Raw genomic sequence first — 15,470 nt, forward strand, 5'->3', positions numbered from 1 at the left:
GGAAATAGCGTGGTAATTGGAAGGGGAGGTTGGATCAAGGGAAGGTTTTTTGAGGATAGGTGTGACCAGTGCATGTTTTAGAGATGAGGGAAATATACCAGTGCTGAGAGGTTGAAAATGTGTGCGAGTATGGGGGTGAGGGTAGAAGAGAGGGAGGGGAGTAGCTGTGAGGGGATGGGGTCGAGGGGACAGGTAGTGAGGTGGTAGGACAATATAAGGGCAGAAACTTCATCCTCATTAACAGGGGCAAAAGAGCTGCATTTTTGGGTGATCGTGAGCTTTTGAGGGGGTGGGAGATTGGAAGTATGTTGAGAGCTGATTTCACTTCTGATGGAGTCAATTTTGTTTTTGAAGTGGCTTGCAAAATCTTGAGCTGAGAGAGAGGTTGTGTTAGGAGGTGAGGGTGGGCAGAGAAGAGTGTTGAACATGGAGAACAGACGTTTAGGGCTAGAGGAAAGAGTAGAGATGAGATTAGAAAAATATTGTTGCTTATAAAGATTAAGGGCAGAATAGTAGGAGTTCAGGATGAACTTGTAGTGAAGAAAGTCAGTTGAACTCCGAGATTTCCTCCAATGTCGCTCAGCAGTACGGGAGCATCTGCGTAGGTATCGTGTCAGAGGAGTATGCCAGGGCTGAGAATGAGAGTGTGGTTTCTGAGCTAAGGTTGGAGGGGCCAGAGTGTCAATGATCGATGTAAGGGTGGAATTATACTGGCAGATAGATTGGTCAGGGCAGGAAAAGGAGGTGATGGATGAGAGGAGAGGTTTGAGAGAGCTAGCGAGCCGATGCAGATCTAGTGACTTAGTGATTCTGTGAAGTTTGGTGTGAGGGTCAGAGGGAGGGGGAGTTGTAGGTAGGGAAGTGATGTTGCAAGTTAGGAGATGATGGTCAGATAGAGGAGAAGGGGAGTTTGTTAAATTTGAAAGAGTGCATTGATAGGTGAAAATCAGATCAAGGGAATGACCATTTTTGTGAGTGGGAGAGTCAGTCCATTGTGACAGGCCGAAAGAGGAAGTCAGTTGAAGAAGTTGTATTGCAGAGGAGGCATTGGGATTGTCAAGAGGGATGTTAAAGTCGCCAAGAATGAGGGCAGGGGTGTCTGAGGAAAGGAAATAAGGAATCCAGGCAGCAAAGTGATCTAAAAATTGAGTTGGGGAGCCAGGGCGCGGTATATGACTGCAACACGTATAGAGAGGGGAGAGAATAACCGAATCACGTGTGCTTCAAATGAAGAAAATGTGAGTGAAGAGAAGGGCTGTATTTGTTGGAAGGTGCAACGAGAAGAAAGTAAAATACTGACACCACCTCCTTGTCTATTGCCAGACCTAGGAGTGTGGCTGAAATGGAGACCCCCATGTGACAGTGCAGCAGTGGATGCTGTGTCTGAAGCAGAGAGCCAGGTTTCTGTAAGAGCCAGAAGGTTAAGAGAGTGGGAGATAAAGAGATCATGGATAGATGTGAGCTTGTTGCAAACAGAGCGAGAGTTCCAGAGTGCACAAGTGAAGGGGGAGGGGTTTTTAGATGTAAGAGGAATGCGATTAAGGTTACCAGAGTTATATAAATAGAATAGGAAAATAACATGACTGTGCCTGCACACGCCCTAGCTTGTTCTGGGACAAACATCCTGATTGGCTGCTTAAAAGTCTCTTTACAGTGGGGTGTGAATACTTAGGAAATTTGAGGTAAAATATCTTCCTTTTTAACATAGAGATGTTCAGGTGAATATTTTCTTATCAGCTTTTTTACAGCTATGCTGAATCAAGTAGCACACCTCACAAAAAAAAAGACAGAAAAAATGTATTATTTATATACACTACAATAGCCAAAAGTATGGGGACACCCCTATTAATTATTGAGTTTGGGCGTTTCAGCCACACCCAATGCTAACAGGTTGATAAATACAGCACATAGCCATGAAATCTCCAGACAAATATTGGCAGTACAATGGGTCGTAGTGAAGAGCTCAGTGACTACAAATTTGGCACTGTCATAGGATGCTACCTTTGCCGCAAGTCAGTTCACAACATTTCTGCCCTGCCAGATCAGCCCAGGCCAACTGTTGCGATTATTGTGAAGTGGAAGGAATGTGGTTAGGTAAAGAATACAAGAAGACAATATAAGGTCATGTTTTAAAATATATTTTAGTTTTTTATCTCTTTCTACTGAGAAAAAAAATATTTGTTTTTATTTTTGTGAGGCATGTCACTATCCACCAATAAACAATCAGTTCCTTAACCTCTTAAGGACATATGACAGATTTTTTCCGTCATAAAACAATTGAACAAACTGAAAGCTGTGTCCTTAAAGGGTTAAAGGGACACTGGCCACCTTGTAATTACAAGATATTTCTGTTATCTTGCTATAGAATAACATATTCACCAAGTCTAAACATTTTAAAATCAAGTTAACGTGTTTGCAGCATTTGTTTCTAAATAACCAAACTCCACCTATCATTTGCCTTATTTAGAGTAGCCAATCCAGGCTTTAGTCGGCAGACAACAAAGGCTAAGGTCATATTGCTAGTATAAAGTGATTTTTTTGCAGTTGTTATTTGTTAAAGCCATTCAGGGAAAAGGATATGTAGCAGTGTTCATTGTGAGAAATCTACAGGGTGATTTTCCAGGTCTGAGATTTTAAAGGGATATTAAACATTGCTCCTTTAGTAAAATAAAGCATGTTAAATTGAAATGTAAAGATAAAAATAACAGATTGTGTTATAAAACATCAAATAACGTACTTGTTTTCTTGCTAAATGAACACTTAGAAATTCCCACTTTAGCAACTGCTCTTAGCTAGATAAAAGAGCTACCATTATAGAACACAGGTTATACGGTCGCATGATTTTGGCAGCAAAAGTAATATACTGAACATGGGCAACAAACTAATTGCAGCTAGCAGATATGTGTCTCCTAGCAACACTTCAAAAGAAAACTGCTAATTTGCCTTCCTGCAGAGGGCCCACCCTCCTTGTAGGGCTTTGACAGGAAGTAATGAAATTAAAACAAAAAGTAATAAAAGCTAAAATCCTTTTAAAGTGATGAAGAATACATATTGCAAAGATTTATATTAAGTATAACCCACTGCTTAGTGATTTTTATATTTCAACAATGAAACCGACTGTTTTAAATCCCTTTAAAGAAGCCACAATATTCATAGCTAAATTATATGGAAAGGGGGCAAAATAAATAATGAAAGTATATTGCATAGTTGTTTTACTATACATGACTAAACATTTTATATTAAAATCTCAAGGTGTTTACTGTCCCTTTAAGGCCCAGTTGCAGGCTGGCATGGATTGACAGTTAGCTTCAAAATCAAAATAAAATGCTTTAAAGGGACACAATACCCAAATGTTGAAGCACTTTAAAGTGATGCAGCATTGCTGTTAAAAGCTGACTAGAAAATATCTGTAATGTTATTTTCCTTTTCAGTTTATGGAAGCTTACTATGAAATCTCACGATATTTCAGTGGACTCTTTTTATGATATTACCACAAAGCATGGTATGACCTCAGCACTGCAGATGCTGATTGGCTATTTAGTTTTTTTAACTTGCAGCTGCACAGCTGCTGAAGTATAGCTGTTTTCAGAGAACTTACTCTTGTAAGCTGAAGAAATTTCGAGGTAAAATATCTTCTTTTTTGACATAGAGATGTTCAGGTTATATTTTCCTGTCAGCTTTTTACAGTTATATGCTAAATCACTTGAAAGTGATGCAGTATGAGTATGATTTCCCCTTAACTTATGCTGCAGTGACATTTGTACATGCAGTCTCTTACATAAATACTGCTCTTGGTACCATTATATATTACTTACTCTTAGATTTGACAGATGCTACAAATCTTGTATCAAGATCAGAACCCTTAGTATTATTATTCTTGAGGTAGGAGCCTGTGTATTCAACATGGATGGCGGCCATAATCCCAGCCCACACTGCAGGGTTATCTGGAAAAGGAAATCATAAATAATTACATTTTATTTTCAAGTTGCTGATCACTTAATGTTTCAAGAAGGAAACAACCAACAAAGCAAAACACTAAAATATTGTGTTAAGTGTTTCTCTAACCCAGTCTGTTTGGGTTTTTTTGGACTCTATTGAGGCGTCAGAGATTTGTTTGTGTAGTTATAGTGCGTCTTCAGGTTTTCAAGTCATGAAGGGTGACAGATAGAAACCTGTGGCTGGACAATCCTTCTGAGGTATATTATATTAAAAAAAAAAAAATATATGTTTTTAACTCTTTATATCTGGTGGTATATAATCACTTGTGTTACCACCCTTAACCACCGATGACGTATGGGGTATGTCCTCCAAAAAATACAGTTAATGACCGAGGATACACCCCATACGTCGTCGGTCTTTGAAAGCAGTGGAAGCGATCCTAATCGCTTCCAGCTGCTTTCCTGTTATTGCAGTGATGCCTCAATATCGAGGCATCCTGCAATAACAATACTTAGCCATCCGATGCAGAGAGAGACACTCTGTGGAAATCTCTGCACCGGACATCGATGGCCGTGATTGTTCGTGGGTGGGCGGCCATCGATGGGATCTAGCATGAAGAGGGGGACGGGATCAACAGGGGCACGGATAGGCGCGTGTGCACGGGGGCGGTGGGTGCGTGCAACGGGCGGAAGCGAGTGAGAACCACTACACTATGGAAAATGTTGTTATATTAAGTGGGAGAAAGGGGGTTGGCAATTGGGAATCTAAAAGATCTAAGGCATTTGACAGGGGGGGGGGTTGGTCTTTGGGGGGGAAGCTACACTACAGAAAAAAAGTAAAAAAATATAAAAAAAACAATTTTATTGTAAACTGGCTACTGGCAGACCCAAGATGGCTCCCAATAAAGTAGAAGGGAAGGGTTAGAAAGCTGTTTGGGGGCTAAGGGGGGATCCTACACAGCAGAATAATAAAAAAAAACAAAATTTTTTTTTTTATTTTAGTACTGGCAGACATTCTGCCAGTACTTAAGATGGCAGGGACTATTGTGGGGTGGGGGAGGGAAGAGAGCTGTTTGGAAGGGATCAGGGGGTGTGATGTGTCAGGTGGGAGGCTGATCTCTACACTAAAGCTAAAATTAACCCTGCAAGCTCCCTACAAGCTACCTAATTAACCCCTTCACTGCTAGACACAATACAAGTGTAATGCACAGCGGCATTTAGCGGCCTTCTAATTACCAAAAAACTACTATTTGATCGCATTTGGCAGTGAAATGGTGGGATGTCTTCTAAAAAATATATACATGTCAAGGGATATTCAGGGATTAATGAAAGATATCAGTGTTCCAATGTAACTAATGCCAATTTTGAAAAAAAGTGGTTTGGAAATAGCAAAGTGCTACTTGTATTTATTGCCCAATAACTTGCAAAAAAAGCAAAGAACATGTAAACATTGGGTATTTCTAAACTCAGGACAAATATGAGAAACTATTTAGCATGGGTGTTTTTTTTTGGTGGTTGTAGATGTGAAACAGATTTTGGGCGTCAAAGTTAAAAAAAGTGTATTTTTTCCATTTTTTCCTCATACTTTATCATTTTTTTTATAGTAAATTATAAGATATGATGAAAATAATGGTATCTTTAGAAAACTCATTTAATGACGAGAAAAACGGAATATAATATGTGTGGGTACAGTAAATGAGTAAGAGGAAAATTACAGATAAACACAAACACCACTGAAATGTAAAAATAGCCTTGGTCCCAAACGGTCAGAAAATGGAAAAGTGCTCCGGTCACTAAGGGGTTAAAAGGGACAGTCTACACAAAAATTGTTATTGTTTAAAAGATAGATAACGCCTTTACTACCCATTCTCCAGCTTTGCACAACCAACATTGTTATATTAATATACTTTATAACACTTAAACCTCTAAATATCTGCCTGTTTCAAAGGCTGTATTGACAGCCTCTCAATCACATTTTGTATTTGCTTTTCACAACAGGAGACTGCTAGTTCATGTGGGCCATATAGATAACAATGTGTTCCCGTCCGGGGAGTTATTTAAGAGTTAGCACAACACACTACTAAATGCAAGTCAATAGATAATAAATATAAAGTCATGGGATCAGGGGGCTGTCAGAAGATGCTTAGATACAAGGTAATCAGAGAGGTAAAAAGTATATTAATATAACTGTGTTGGTTATGCAAAACTGGGGAATGGGTAATAAAAGGATTATCTATCTTTTTTTTTTTTTTGTAAAAATATATATATTTTTATTATCATTTTAAATTACATCATTTATAAGAAGATTAAACAAAGAAAAACAATAAAAATGCATGTATACATCAAAAGAGAAAAAACTTTAGTTATTCATAATAGATGAATAATTCATTCTGATGGTCTAATATCCTTTTTGTTTTCAGAGATGAAATATAACATTGTGTTTTATTAAACAAGGAGCCCTGTTTCTAAATGCACCCTACCTGAATTTTCAGGCAAAACTAATTGCTCTACCTAAACCTATACCACATCTCTTAAATACTCCATTCAGCTTAGGGTGACTGGTTCTTATGGTTATGTTTTTTATTTTAGTAAAACACAAAAAAATGATTAAAACAATTATGAGCACAACTTTAATTGCTGAAGTATGTACATGTAAAACTGAGCTATTAATTAGAAGATGAGTAATTTATATTTATTAATATTCTGTTCTGTTATAAATGTAGTAAAGGATTCTGCCATCTTTAACAATGAGATTTTACAGATCCATCCTGCCAGAGTTTTCAAGCCTACCTACACCACATCTCTTAAAGATTTCATTAAAGGGATAGGAAAGTCAAAATTAAACTTGCCTGATTCAGATATTTTAAGACACTTTTAAATTAACTTCTATTTTCAAATGTGCTTTGTTTTCTTAGTATCCCTTGTTAAAAAATGAATACGCACATATCATACACTAGTGGGAACTGCTGCTAATTGGTGCCTGCACACATTTGTCTCTTGTGATTGGCTAAATAGATATTTTCAGCTTCATGTCAGTAGTGCAATGCTGTCCCTTCAGCAATGGATAACAAAATAATGAAGAAAATTTGATAATAGAATTAAATTGGAAAGCTGTTTAAAATTGTATGCTCTAACTAAATCATACTTTTTGGGGGGTTTACTATCCCTTTAAGCTTAGGGAGACTGTTTTGGAAATAAGCTAGTCCACAAAAAATGTAGTGCCCTTGAGAAATAAAGAAACTTCTTACTAACCTCGAGCATCAAAATAAATAATACAAAATAACATATATATATAAATTTTCTTTTTAACTTAATATATTAAAATTAAAACAAGACTGCGCTGTCATTACATAAAACAAAATACACTCTAATAAGGCCAGCCCCCCATTTATAATTTCTCCAGACTTATAAAAGTTACGGTGAAGATACTCAGCAAGACAGAGCCTTATTTGCATATATTTTCCTGTCTTAAGCAACTATGAAAAGCAAAGCGCCATGGGATGTTTTTTTATTTCCATAGTTTAACAAGCTTTCAAATTATATGATTTGAAGCTTACAGTTTTTTTTTTTGTTTTTTGTTTTTCTCTTCAATAAGTCTTTATTAAAGTGCAAACAAATGTTACAAACTTTTTAAATGTTTCCAATTTTACATTCCATAGATATATACACTTTACATTCTCAAGTAGTATACATGTCTATATCCTCTTCTTTGCGAGTTTGCAATTATCTGGGTTAGTTGTACATTGCAGTTCATATAGAGAATGTCTTTAAATGCAAAGCCGATTCTGAGTACTAATCAAAGAGTAATGTCCTTCTCATTGGGGTGCTTAACACCTATGGCATACTGTGGCACATACTAACACATACATTTATTGAGTATCCTCACTAGGAAGGAATGCGTGAATACCTAACCTCTGCTTGAGAAAAATTCCCATGATACCTGTGTGCTTTACCTTGGATTTGTTTTGTTTATTCAGATTAGAGTCAATGTATTTTGACACTAAGTTTCCCATCCTATGCTGCTTGCTGTCTGTGGTGCATCCACTGTTCTAGCATCATTTCGTGTGTGTCTATAGTTCCCTGAATCATGTGATGGTATCTCTCTAAGTCTAGCAAGGAATCTACCTGAATGCGCCATTCATCCACTGTGGTGACTACCCGTGATTTCCAATGTTTTGGTATCAGTAGCTTGGCCCCATTCAACATGACCAGCATCAATGCTTTCCCTGCCTTGTTGGCAATTTTAGGTAGTAATAAGTACAACAACGTTTTTGGGCTGTTTTGTATGGCGGTTCCCAAGACTAGCTCCATGTGGTTGAGAACTCCCACCCAGAAATCGTCTTGTCTAGTACAGTCCCACCAGATATGTGTTGGTGTGCCCGGTTCCCCGCATTCTCTCCAGCATTTGCCTGAGGCTTGCTTATATATACGCTGCAGTCTACTGGGGGTGAGGTACCATCTTGACATAAATTTGTAACTGGATTCCTGTACTTTTGTGGATATGGAGGCGGTTTTAGTTATTTAAAAGGCTATCTGCCAATCCTCGGGTTCTATTTCTGTGTGCCGCTCTTTCTCCCAAGCTGTTGTATATGTGGGTAGAGCTTGTGTGTCGTCTGTGAGGAAGATTTTGTATATTAAAGAGATTGCGTGAGCTGTTGGTGTGTTTTTTACACATAAACTCTCAAATGTGGTGGGTTGCCTCGTGAGGCATTGTTTATGTTTGTGTGTCATAAGGTAATGGTTTAATTGGGTGTGTGAGTACCAATTCATGAACAAGTCGGGCTGCTCCTCTGTTATATCTGAATAAGATTTGAGTTTGCCCCCATTAGTCAGTGCCATTAAAGTACATTCTCTAATAGGCGTCTGGCAGGTTGTTCCCCCCTCTGGGCGGTTCCATGGCACCACAGGGTTTCGGTATATGGGTGTTAAGGGGGAGTGTGCTGTGGATATGTTGGACGTGGTACGGATTATCTTGTCCCAAGTCGTGTAAAAGTCTACCAGTAGAGGGTATACTGTTGTCGCTATATGTCTGTCTTTATCCACGGTCCAAGCTCCTAGGCCTGCATTTTTTGTTTCCATTATGTCACAGTCCAGTTGAACCCATTTTTTATTGGGGTCGTTAGAGCACCAGTCCAGCAGTCTGTGTAGCGTGATTGCCTGCTTATAGGTTTGGATGTTTGGGACCCCGAGGCCTCCCCTGTCTCTTGGCAGATACAGTGTTTTCTTAGCCACTCTTGGCCTGATCCCTCCCCAAATGTACTGCTCTAGTATACTTTGTAGTTTTTGTAGAAAGTTCCCTGGCAGAGGAATTGGTGTAGTTTGGAGTAGGTATAACAGTCTGGGAATCACGTTCATTTTCACTACATTGATCCTGCCTATCCATGAGATTGACTTATTCTTCCAGCTGGACAGGTCTGCTACCAGAGTGCGTTCCAGGGTTTTATAATTTTCTCGGAAGATAATCTGAGGGTCCGGAGATATATAGATCCCCAGGTACCTCACCTTATCCTTGCGTCGCTGCAGACTGCAGTTGTGTAGTATCCCATCCAATTCCCCTGTACTGTATGTTATCTTCAATATTTCTGATTTTGTTACGTTTAGGTGGAAATTAGAATATTGTCCATATTCTTCAAAGGTGGCTAAGGCTCTTGGGAGGGAGGTATCTGCGTTGGACAATGCCATTAGGACATCATCTGCATATAGGGCCAGTTTAGGGTACATGATCTAGTAACTATTCCTTGAATCTGCGCGTCTTCCCTGATCCTCTGTGCTAGTGCCTCTATTGAAATGGCAAAGAGGAGTGGCGAGAGGGGACATCCCTGCCTGATGCCGTTCCTGATATAAAATCTGTTGGATAACAAACCATTAACTTTCACTCTTGCAGTAGGATTTCTGTACAGTGCAAATATTTGGTCTATGAGGGTTGTGCTACATTTCATTTTGGCGAGAACTGCTTTTAGGAAGGGCCAGTGTACTCGGTCAAACGCCTTTTCGGCGTCTGTCGAGACTAGAATCAGGGGTGTATGCTGTTGCTGGGCGTAAGTTACCAACTGTAGCATCTTAAGCGTGTTATCTCGTGCTTCCCTGCCTGGTACAAACCAAACTTGATCCGGGTGGATCAAGGCAGGGAGGAACTTATTAATTCTATTGGCCAGTATCTTGGCGTATATTTTTATGTCTACGTTTAGTAGGGAAATTGGGCGGAAGTTCTCTGGCCTGTCTGGGGCTTTCCCCGGTTTAGGTAGGACAGTTATGTCCGCTTCTAGCATCTAATCTGGGAACACTCCTTCTTGTAGTAGGGAATTAAATAGGGTTGCTAATGGCAGTAATAAGTGGTTAATGAACGTTTTGTAATATTTGACTCCCAGTCCGTCTGGGCCCGGGCTTTTGCCATTTGGCATGGTTTTAATGGTTAACTTGACCTCTTCGGTTGTGATTGGTCTGTCCAGTGTCTCCTTATCCTCTAGTGAGAGCGCGTTCAGCTGCACACCCTCCAAGTAGTTGTCTATGTCAGCCTGTGTGCTAGTGTTTTGGATATTGTATAATTTATCATAATACTGTCGAAATGTCTCAGCTATTTGTTCACTATCTTTCTGCACCTGTCCTGATGTATCCTTCATTGAATATATGTGCGTGCTAAGCTGCTTTCGCTTTAGTGCTCTAGCAAGCGAGGATCCTATCTTATCATTTAGGTCAAAGTATTTTTGTTGTAAAATTGATTCCTTTCTCTGGTATTCTTTAACCAAGTGGTTGTGCAGGTCTGTCTTAACTTTGGTTAGTGAGGCTAGGATGGTAATGGAGGTGGGGTTTCTCAATATCTGATCTGCGATTGAGTAGAGTTTACAAACTGTCTGCTATGTTTAGTGTCTCTTGCCTTGAGTTTGATGAATTCCCCCCGTGCCACACACTTGTGGGCTTCCCATGTAGTGGAGGTGGGCAAGGCGTCTAGTGGGTTATCTTCAAAGTAGTGTTTTAAAGTCGTGTAGACTTCTAGTTTGGTCTGGGGGTTGTCTAAGATTCGGTCGTCAAGTCTCCAAGTGTTGGGGCGTGCGGGCATGTCTGGCCAGGTTATTAGGCATTGGACCGGTGCATGGTCTGACCACGTGATTGGTAGTATACTGGCGTTATTTATAAAGGACAACCCTATCTGATCTGATATGAGATAGTCTATCCTTGTGTATAAATGGTGAGGGTGTGAGTAGAAGGTATAGTCTTGTTTTTGGGGATATACTGATCTCCACACATCATGTAGTTTTAATAGTTGGAGTCGTGTGTTCACGGCTTTGATTACCCTTAGCGGTGTGCTGGTCTTTCCTATCGATGTGTCCTTGGTAGGGTCCAATGGGAGATTGAAGTCCCCCGCTAGGTATAGTACTCCTCTTGTGTGTTCTAGTAATAATTGGGTTAGTTTCTAAAATACTATATGTTGTCCTTGGTTTGGTAGGTATATGTTGGTTAAGGTGACATATGAGTTATATAGAACTCCCACTACAAGTATATACGAGCCATTAGGGTCCCTTATCACTTGGGTGGGTTGAAAGGGAATTGAGTTTTTGATAAAAATTCCTACCCCATCTCTTTTTGAGTTGCCTGACATTAGGTAGCAGGTTCTATACCTATAGCTGATGCATCTAGGTTCTCTCCCCTTTTTGAGGTGCGTTTCCTGTATGTATATGATGTCCCCACCATCCCTAGATAGTTGAGTGAACGCAATGGACCTCTTCTCCGGGCTATTAAGCCCTTTTGCGTTTATTGTGATCAGTTTGAGGGGGTGTGGTTGCATGTTTCCTGTATTGGAAGGGTCTCTTTGATGCGTATGTGGGGCGTGTATTGAAGATATTCTCCTAATATGTTGATGCGAGTGCGCTAGTTCAAGTATGTCTCTGCAATGCCTAGTGCTCTAATTACTCTTATATGAAGGTTTGATAGCTAATCTCCTAATTTTGAGGTGTGCGTACACAGGTAGGAAATATCAACTGCGAACAAAATTGTGGCAGTATCTATTAGTGCAGGTTAATATACTATGCGAGTGTAAATAAGCTCAATTACATACAATGTGCCGAGTACAGCAGAACAATGAAACAATTACAATAAATGAACAAATTTGCAGGGTAGTATCCCCGCCACCAAATCCAACATTAGAAATATAAACATTTAGATCATATTATACGACCTGTAACTCTGTCTCACTGGCTAGAATCTTCTGGAGGCCGTGCTGGTAAAGTGTCCAAGGTGTTACGTGAGTTCTCAGGGTCCTCGGCTGCAGTTGTTGCGGCTATGTGTTTGATGTTGTCCCGAGCAGCCGAGACCGCCACCGAGGACCTTGTTTTACCCCCAGGAGGGTGATGTGGTGTGAAGCTATCAGTAGCTTAGGCTCCTGCCCGGATTTTTATCTGTAAGGCCTCACAGAAATGAGGCAGGTCTTCTTGGTTTTTGTAGACTGCAGTGCTGTTGCCATTAGTTGCTATGATGCTAACTGGGAATCCCCAGCGGTAAGGTATTTTCTTCTCCAGGAGTGCGGTGGTTATATGGCTATGGTCCCTTCTCTTTTGAAGTGTTGTGGGGCTCAGGTCCATGAAGATCTGTATTCGGTTTCCAGCGTGCGTGATGTCTTGCTTTTGTCTTGAGTGCTTTAGAATTTCCTCTTTGTCTTTGAAGTGCAATAGCTTTAAAATCACGTCCCTAGGTGGGGCTTTAGGTGGCGGTTTGGCTCTCAGCGCCCTATGCGCTCTTTCTATGATCACCTCTGGTGCGTTTTCATCTCCTTTTACTGTGCGAAATAGGGCTTGGAGACACCCCTCCAGGGCTCCTTGTTGTATGGATTCCGGGATCCCGTGCACCCTGGGGTTGTTTCTCCTTCCCCTGTTATCCAAATCTTCTACTTTTTCAAGCAGGTTGTAGATGGTTTCTTCTTGGTCATACACCAAGCGGGACATGTGGTGTATATCATTGCAGGTGGTGTTGTGGTTCTCCTCCAGGTTAGTGACTCTTTGTGTCACCCTGGTCAGATCCCTCTTCAAATCACCATACCACCCTTTCACTTCTGAAAGCATTTCTTTTAGGTCATCTTTAGTACATAATGACTTTAGATCTTCTTTTGTAAGTTGTGTGGCGTCAGGTATGCAGAGGCTATTGTGAGCCTGGGGTTTTGTGTAACGTCTGTGGAGATGTTATTATCAGAGATGTGTTGCATCTGAGCAAGGTTTGTGTCTATTGGTTTCATAAATTGCTGCATAGTTATGGGGTGCAAGTTGTTATCAGGCTTATTGGTTCTTTTCCCAGGCATGTCTATATACTTCTGTAGGAAGGGTGTACTCTTGAAGTAGCTCCTCTGTGAGCAATATGTGCTGGATTGTGGGTCAGCAACTGATTGTTTAGGGGGGGGTTAGGTATCCTGCGTGTGTCTGAGCGATGCCTTTATATTGTGCAGGCTGTTCTGTACTGATTTGGTGTACTGTGCCTGTTAATACTACTGCAGTGACTATAAGTGGTTCAGTCCTTGTGCTTAGCGGTGAGGTTTATTTTTGAGGCCACTGATTTAGGTTTGCCTTTAGCTGTGGGTTATTTATTTTCACTGTTATTAAGCCCAGTAGTGCTTGCTCCCCCCTCTTTTGTAATATATTTATGTCGGTGCTTTATTGTGGTGTCCTGCACCTGAGTACATTACTCACTGTGAGCCACTTTACGTTTTTGCCCCAGATGTCCACCTTCCTGTGGTCTGTGACAGGTCCGGTCACTTGTGCTGAGATGCTCTGCGTTGCTTATTTTCGTGGCAATCTCCATGTCTCTGTGATCGCACTGCGATCCCTCTCCGGCGGCAGCTGTTACTCTAGGTCTGCTTGGGCCTGCTCCGGCATCCGGCGTCTCTGGGCTATGTCGCACTTTGACAAATGTGCAGTTGCGGTAGCCTTTCAGTGTGAGTGCGCCTCCCGATGTTGGTCACTGGCTATGTGGGACCTTCCCCCGGTGTGTGGGGTGCCAGGTCAGGTTTAGGTTTTTTTGCGGCTGCTGGATTTGGTGAGCGTGGGCCTGGGAGCTATTTCTCTATGCCGCCATTGTCTTGCACTGCCAAGCTCCGCCCCCCCCGGATTATCTATCTTTTAAAACAATAACAATTATATTGTAGACTGTCCCTTTAACTAAAGCAAGAATGTTTTCAATTTCAAACAAAACTGAAGATTTGCAAAATCCAACACTATTTAGGAATGGCCGTAGAAATTAATTTACCAGGTAATCATAAATTTTGTTTAACATGATGATGAGAGTCCACAATTTCATCACATTTGGGATAAGTTTAAGCTGTCAGTGATCACATGACCATGGGCCACTTTTCTGAGCAACACTGGACTCCCTCACTCCTGAGGCATAACTGTGGCCATGCATGTCCTTAAAGGGACAGTTTACACCCAAATTTTCTCCCCTTTAAATTGTTCCCAATGATCCATTTTACCTGCTGTAGAGTATTAAATTGTTTACAAGTAACTCGTTTACCCTTATTTCAGCATTTGAAATAGCTAATTTAGCATGTGGAATCCCAACCTACACTGAAAGTTTCTATACTGGAGTCGAGGCTATTTATAAGCCTAACGCCTAGATTTAGAGTTCTGAGTTTGCCGTCAAAACCAGCGTTAAGGGGTCCTAACGCTGGTTTTGTCCGCCCGCTGGTATTTAGAGTCAGTCAGGAAAGGGTCTAACGCTCACTTTCCAACCGCGCCTTTTCCATACCGCAGATCCCCTTACCTCAATTGCGTATCCTATCTTTTCAATGGGATCTGCCTAACTCTGGTATTTAGAGTCTTGGCTGAGCATTAGAACTCTAATGACAAAACTCCAGCCGCAGAAAAAAGTCAGGAGTTAAGAGCTTTATGGGCTAACGCCGGTTCATAAAGCTCTTAACTACTGTGCTCTAAAGTACACTAACACCCATAAACTACCTATGTAGCCCTAAACCGATGTCCCCCCAGATCGCCGCCACTCTAATAAAAAATTTTAACCCCTAATCTGCCGACCACACACCGCTGCAACCTACATTATCCCTATGTACCCCTAATCTGCTGCCCCTAACATCGCCGACACCTACATAATATTTATTAACCCCTAATCTGCCCCCCCCAACGTCGCCGCTACCTTACCTACACTTTTTAACCCCAAATCTGCCGACCGGACCTCGCCGCTACTCTAATAAATGTATTAACCCCTAAAGCTAAGTCTAACCCTAACCCTAACACCCCCCTAAGTTAAATCTAACGAAATGAAATAAATCTTATTAAATAAATTAATCCTATTTAAAGCTAAATACTTACCTGTAAAATATACCCTAATATAGCTACAATATAACGAATAATTATATTGTAGCTATTTTAGGATTTTTTTTTTTTTTATTTCAATTTTTTATTGAGGAAAGAATAAGTAGATAAGTGTGTACAGGGCAAATAAATCAACCATATAACAGTCATTTGGTGTACAAAGATAATGCTAATCCTCCTTTTTCTACCCCTAATAACACTAAAACAGGTCACTTTTGGACCTTGT

At 40.6% G+C, this 15,470-nt stretch overlaps 1 protein-coding gene across 2 annotated transcripts in view; it reads right to left on the minus strand.

Annotated features, from left to right (window-relative positions):
* Positions 1–15,470, minus strand: part of SKIC3 (SKI3 subunit of superkiller complex) — a 403,595-nt gene that overhangs the window by 71,324 nt on the left and 316,801 nt on the right. For both annotated transcript variants that reach the window (XM_053701496.1, XM_053701495.1), the window contains one exon: positions 3,816–3,944. In XM_053701496.1, the coding sequence (XP_053557471.1) occupies positions 3,816–3,944 (129 nt within the window). The remainder of the gene's footprint in view (positions 1–3,815; positions 3,945–15,470) is intronic.

This window comes from Bombina bombina, chromosome 2, assembly GCF_027579735.1.
Source record: "Bombina bombina isolate aBomBom1 chromosome 2, aBomBom1.pri, whole genome shotgun sequence".
Classification (NCBI taxonomy): domain Eukaryota; kingdom Metazoa; phylum Chordata; class Amphibia; order Anura; family Bombinatoridae; genus Bombina; species Bombina bombina.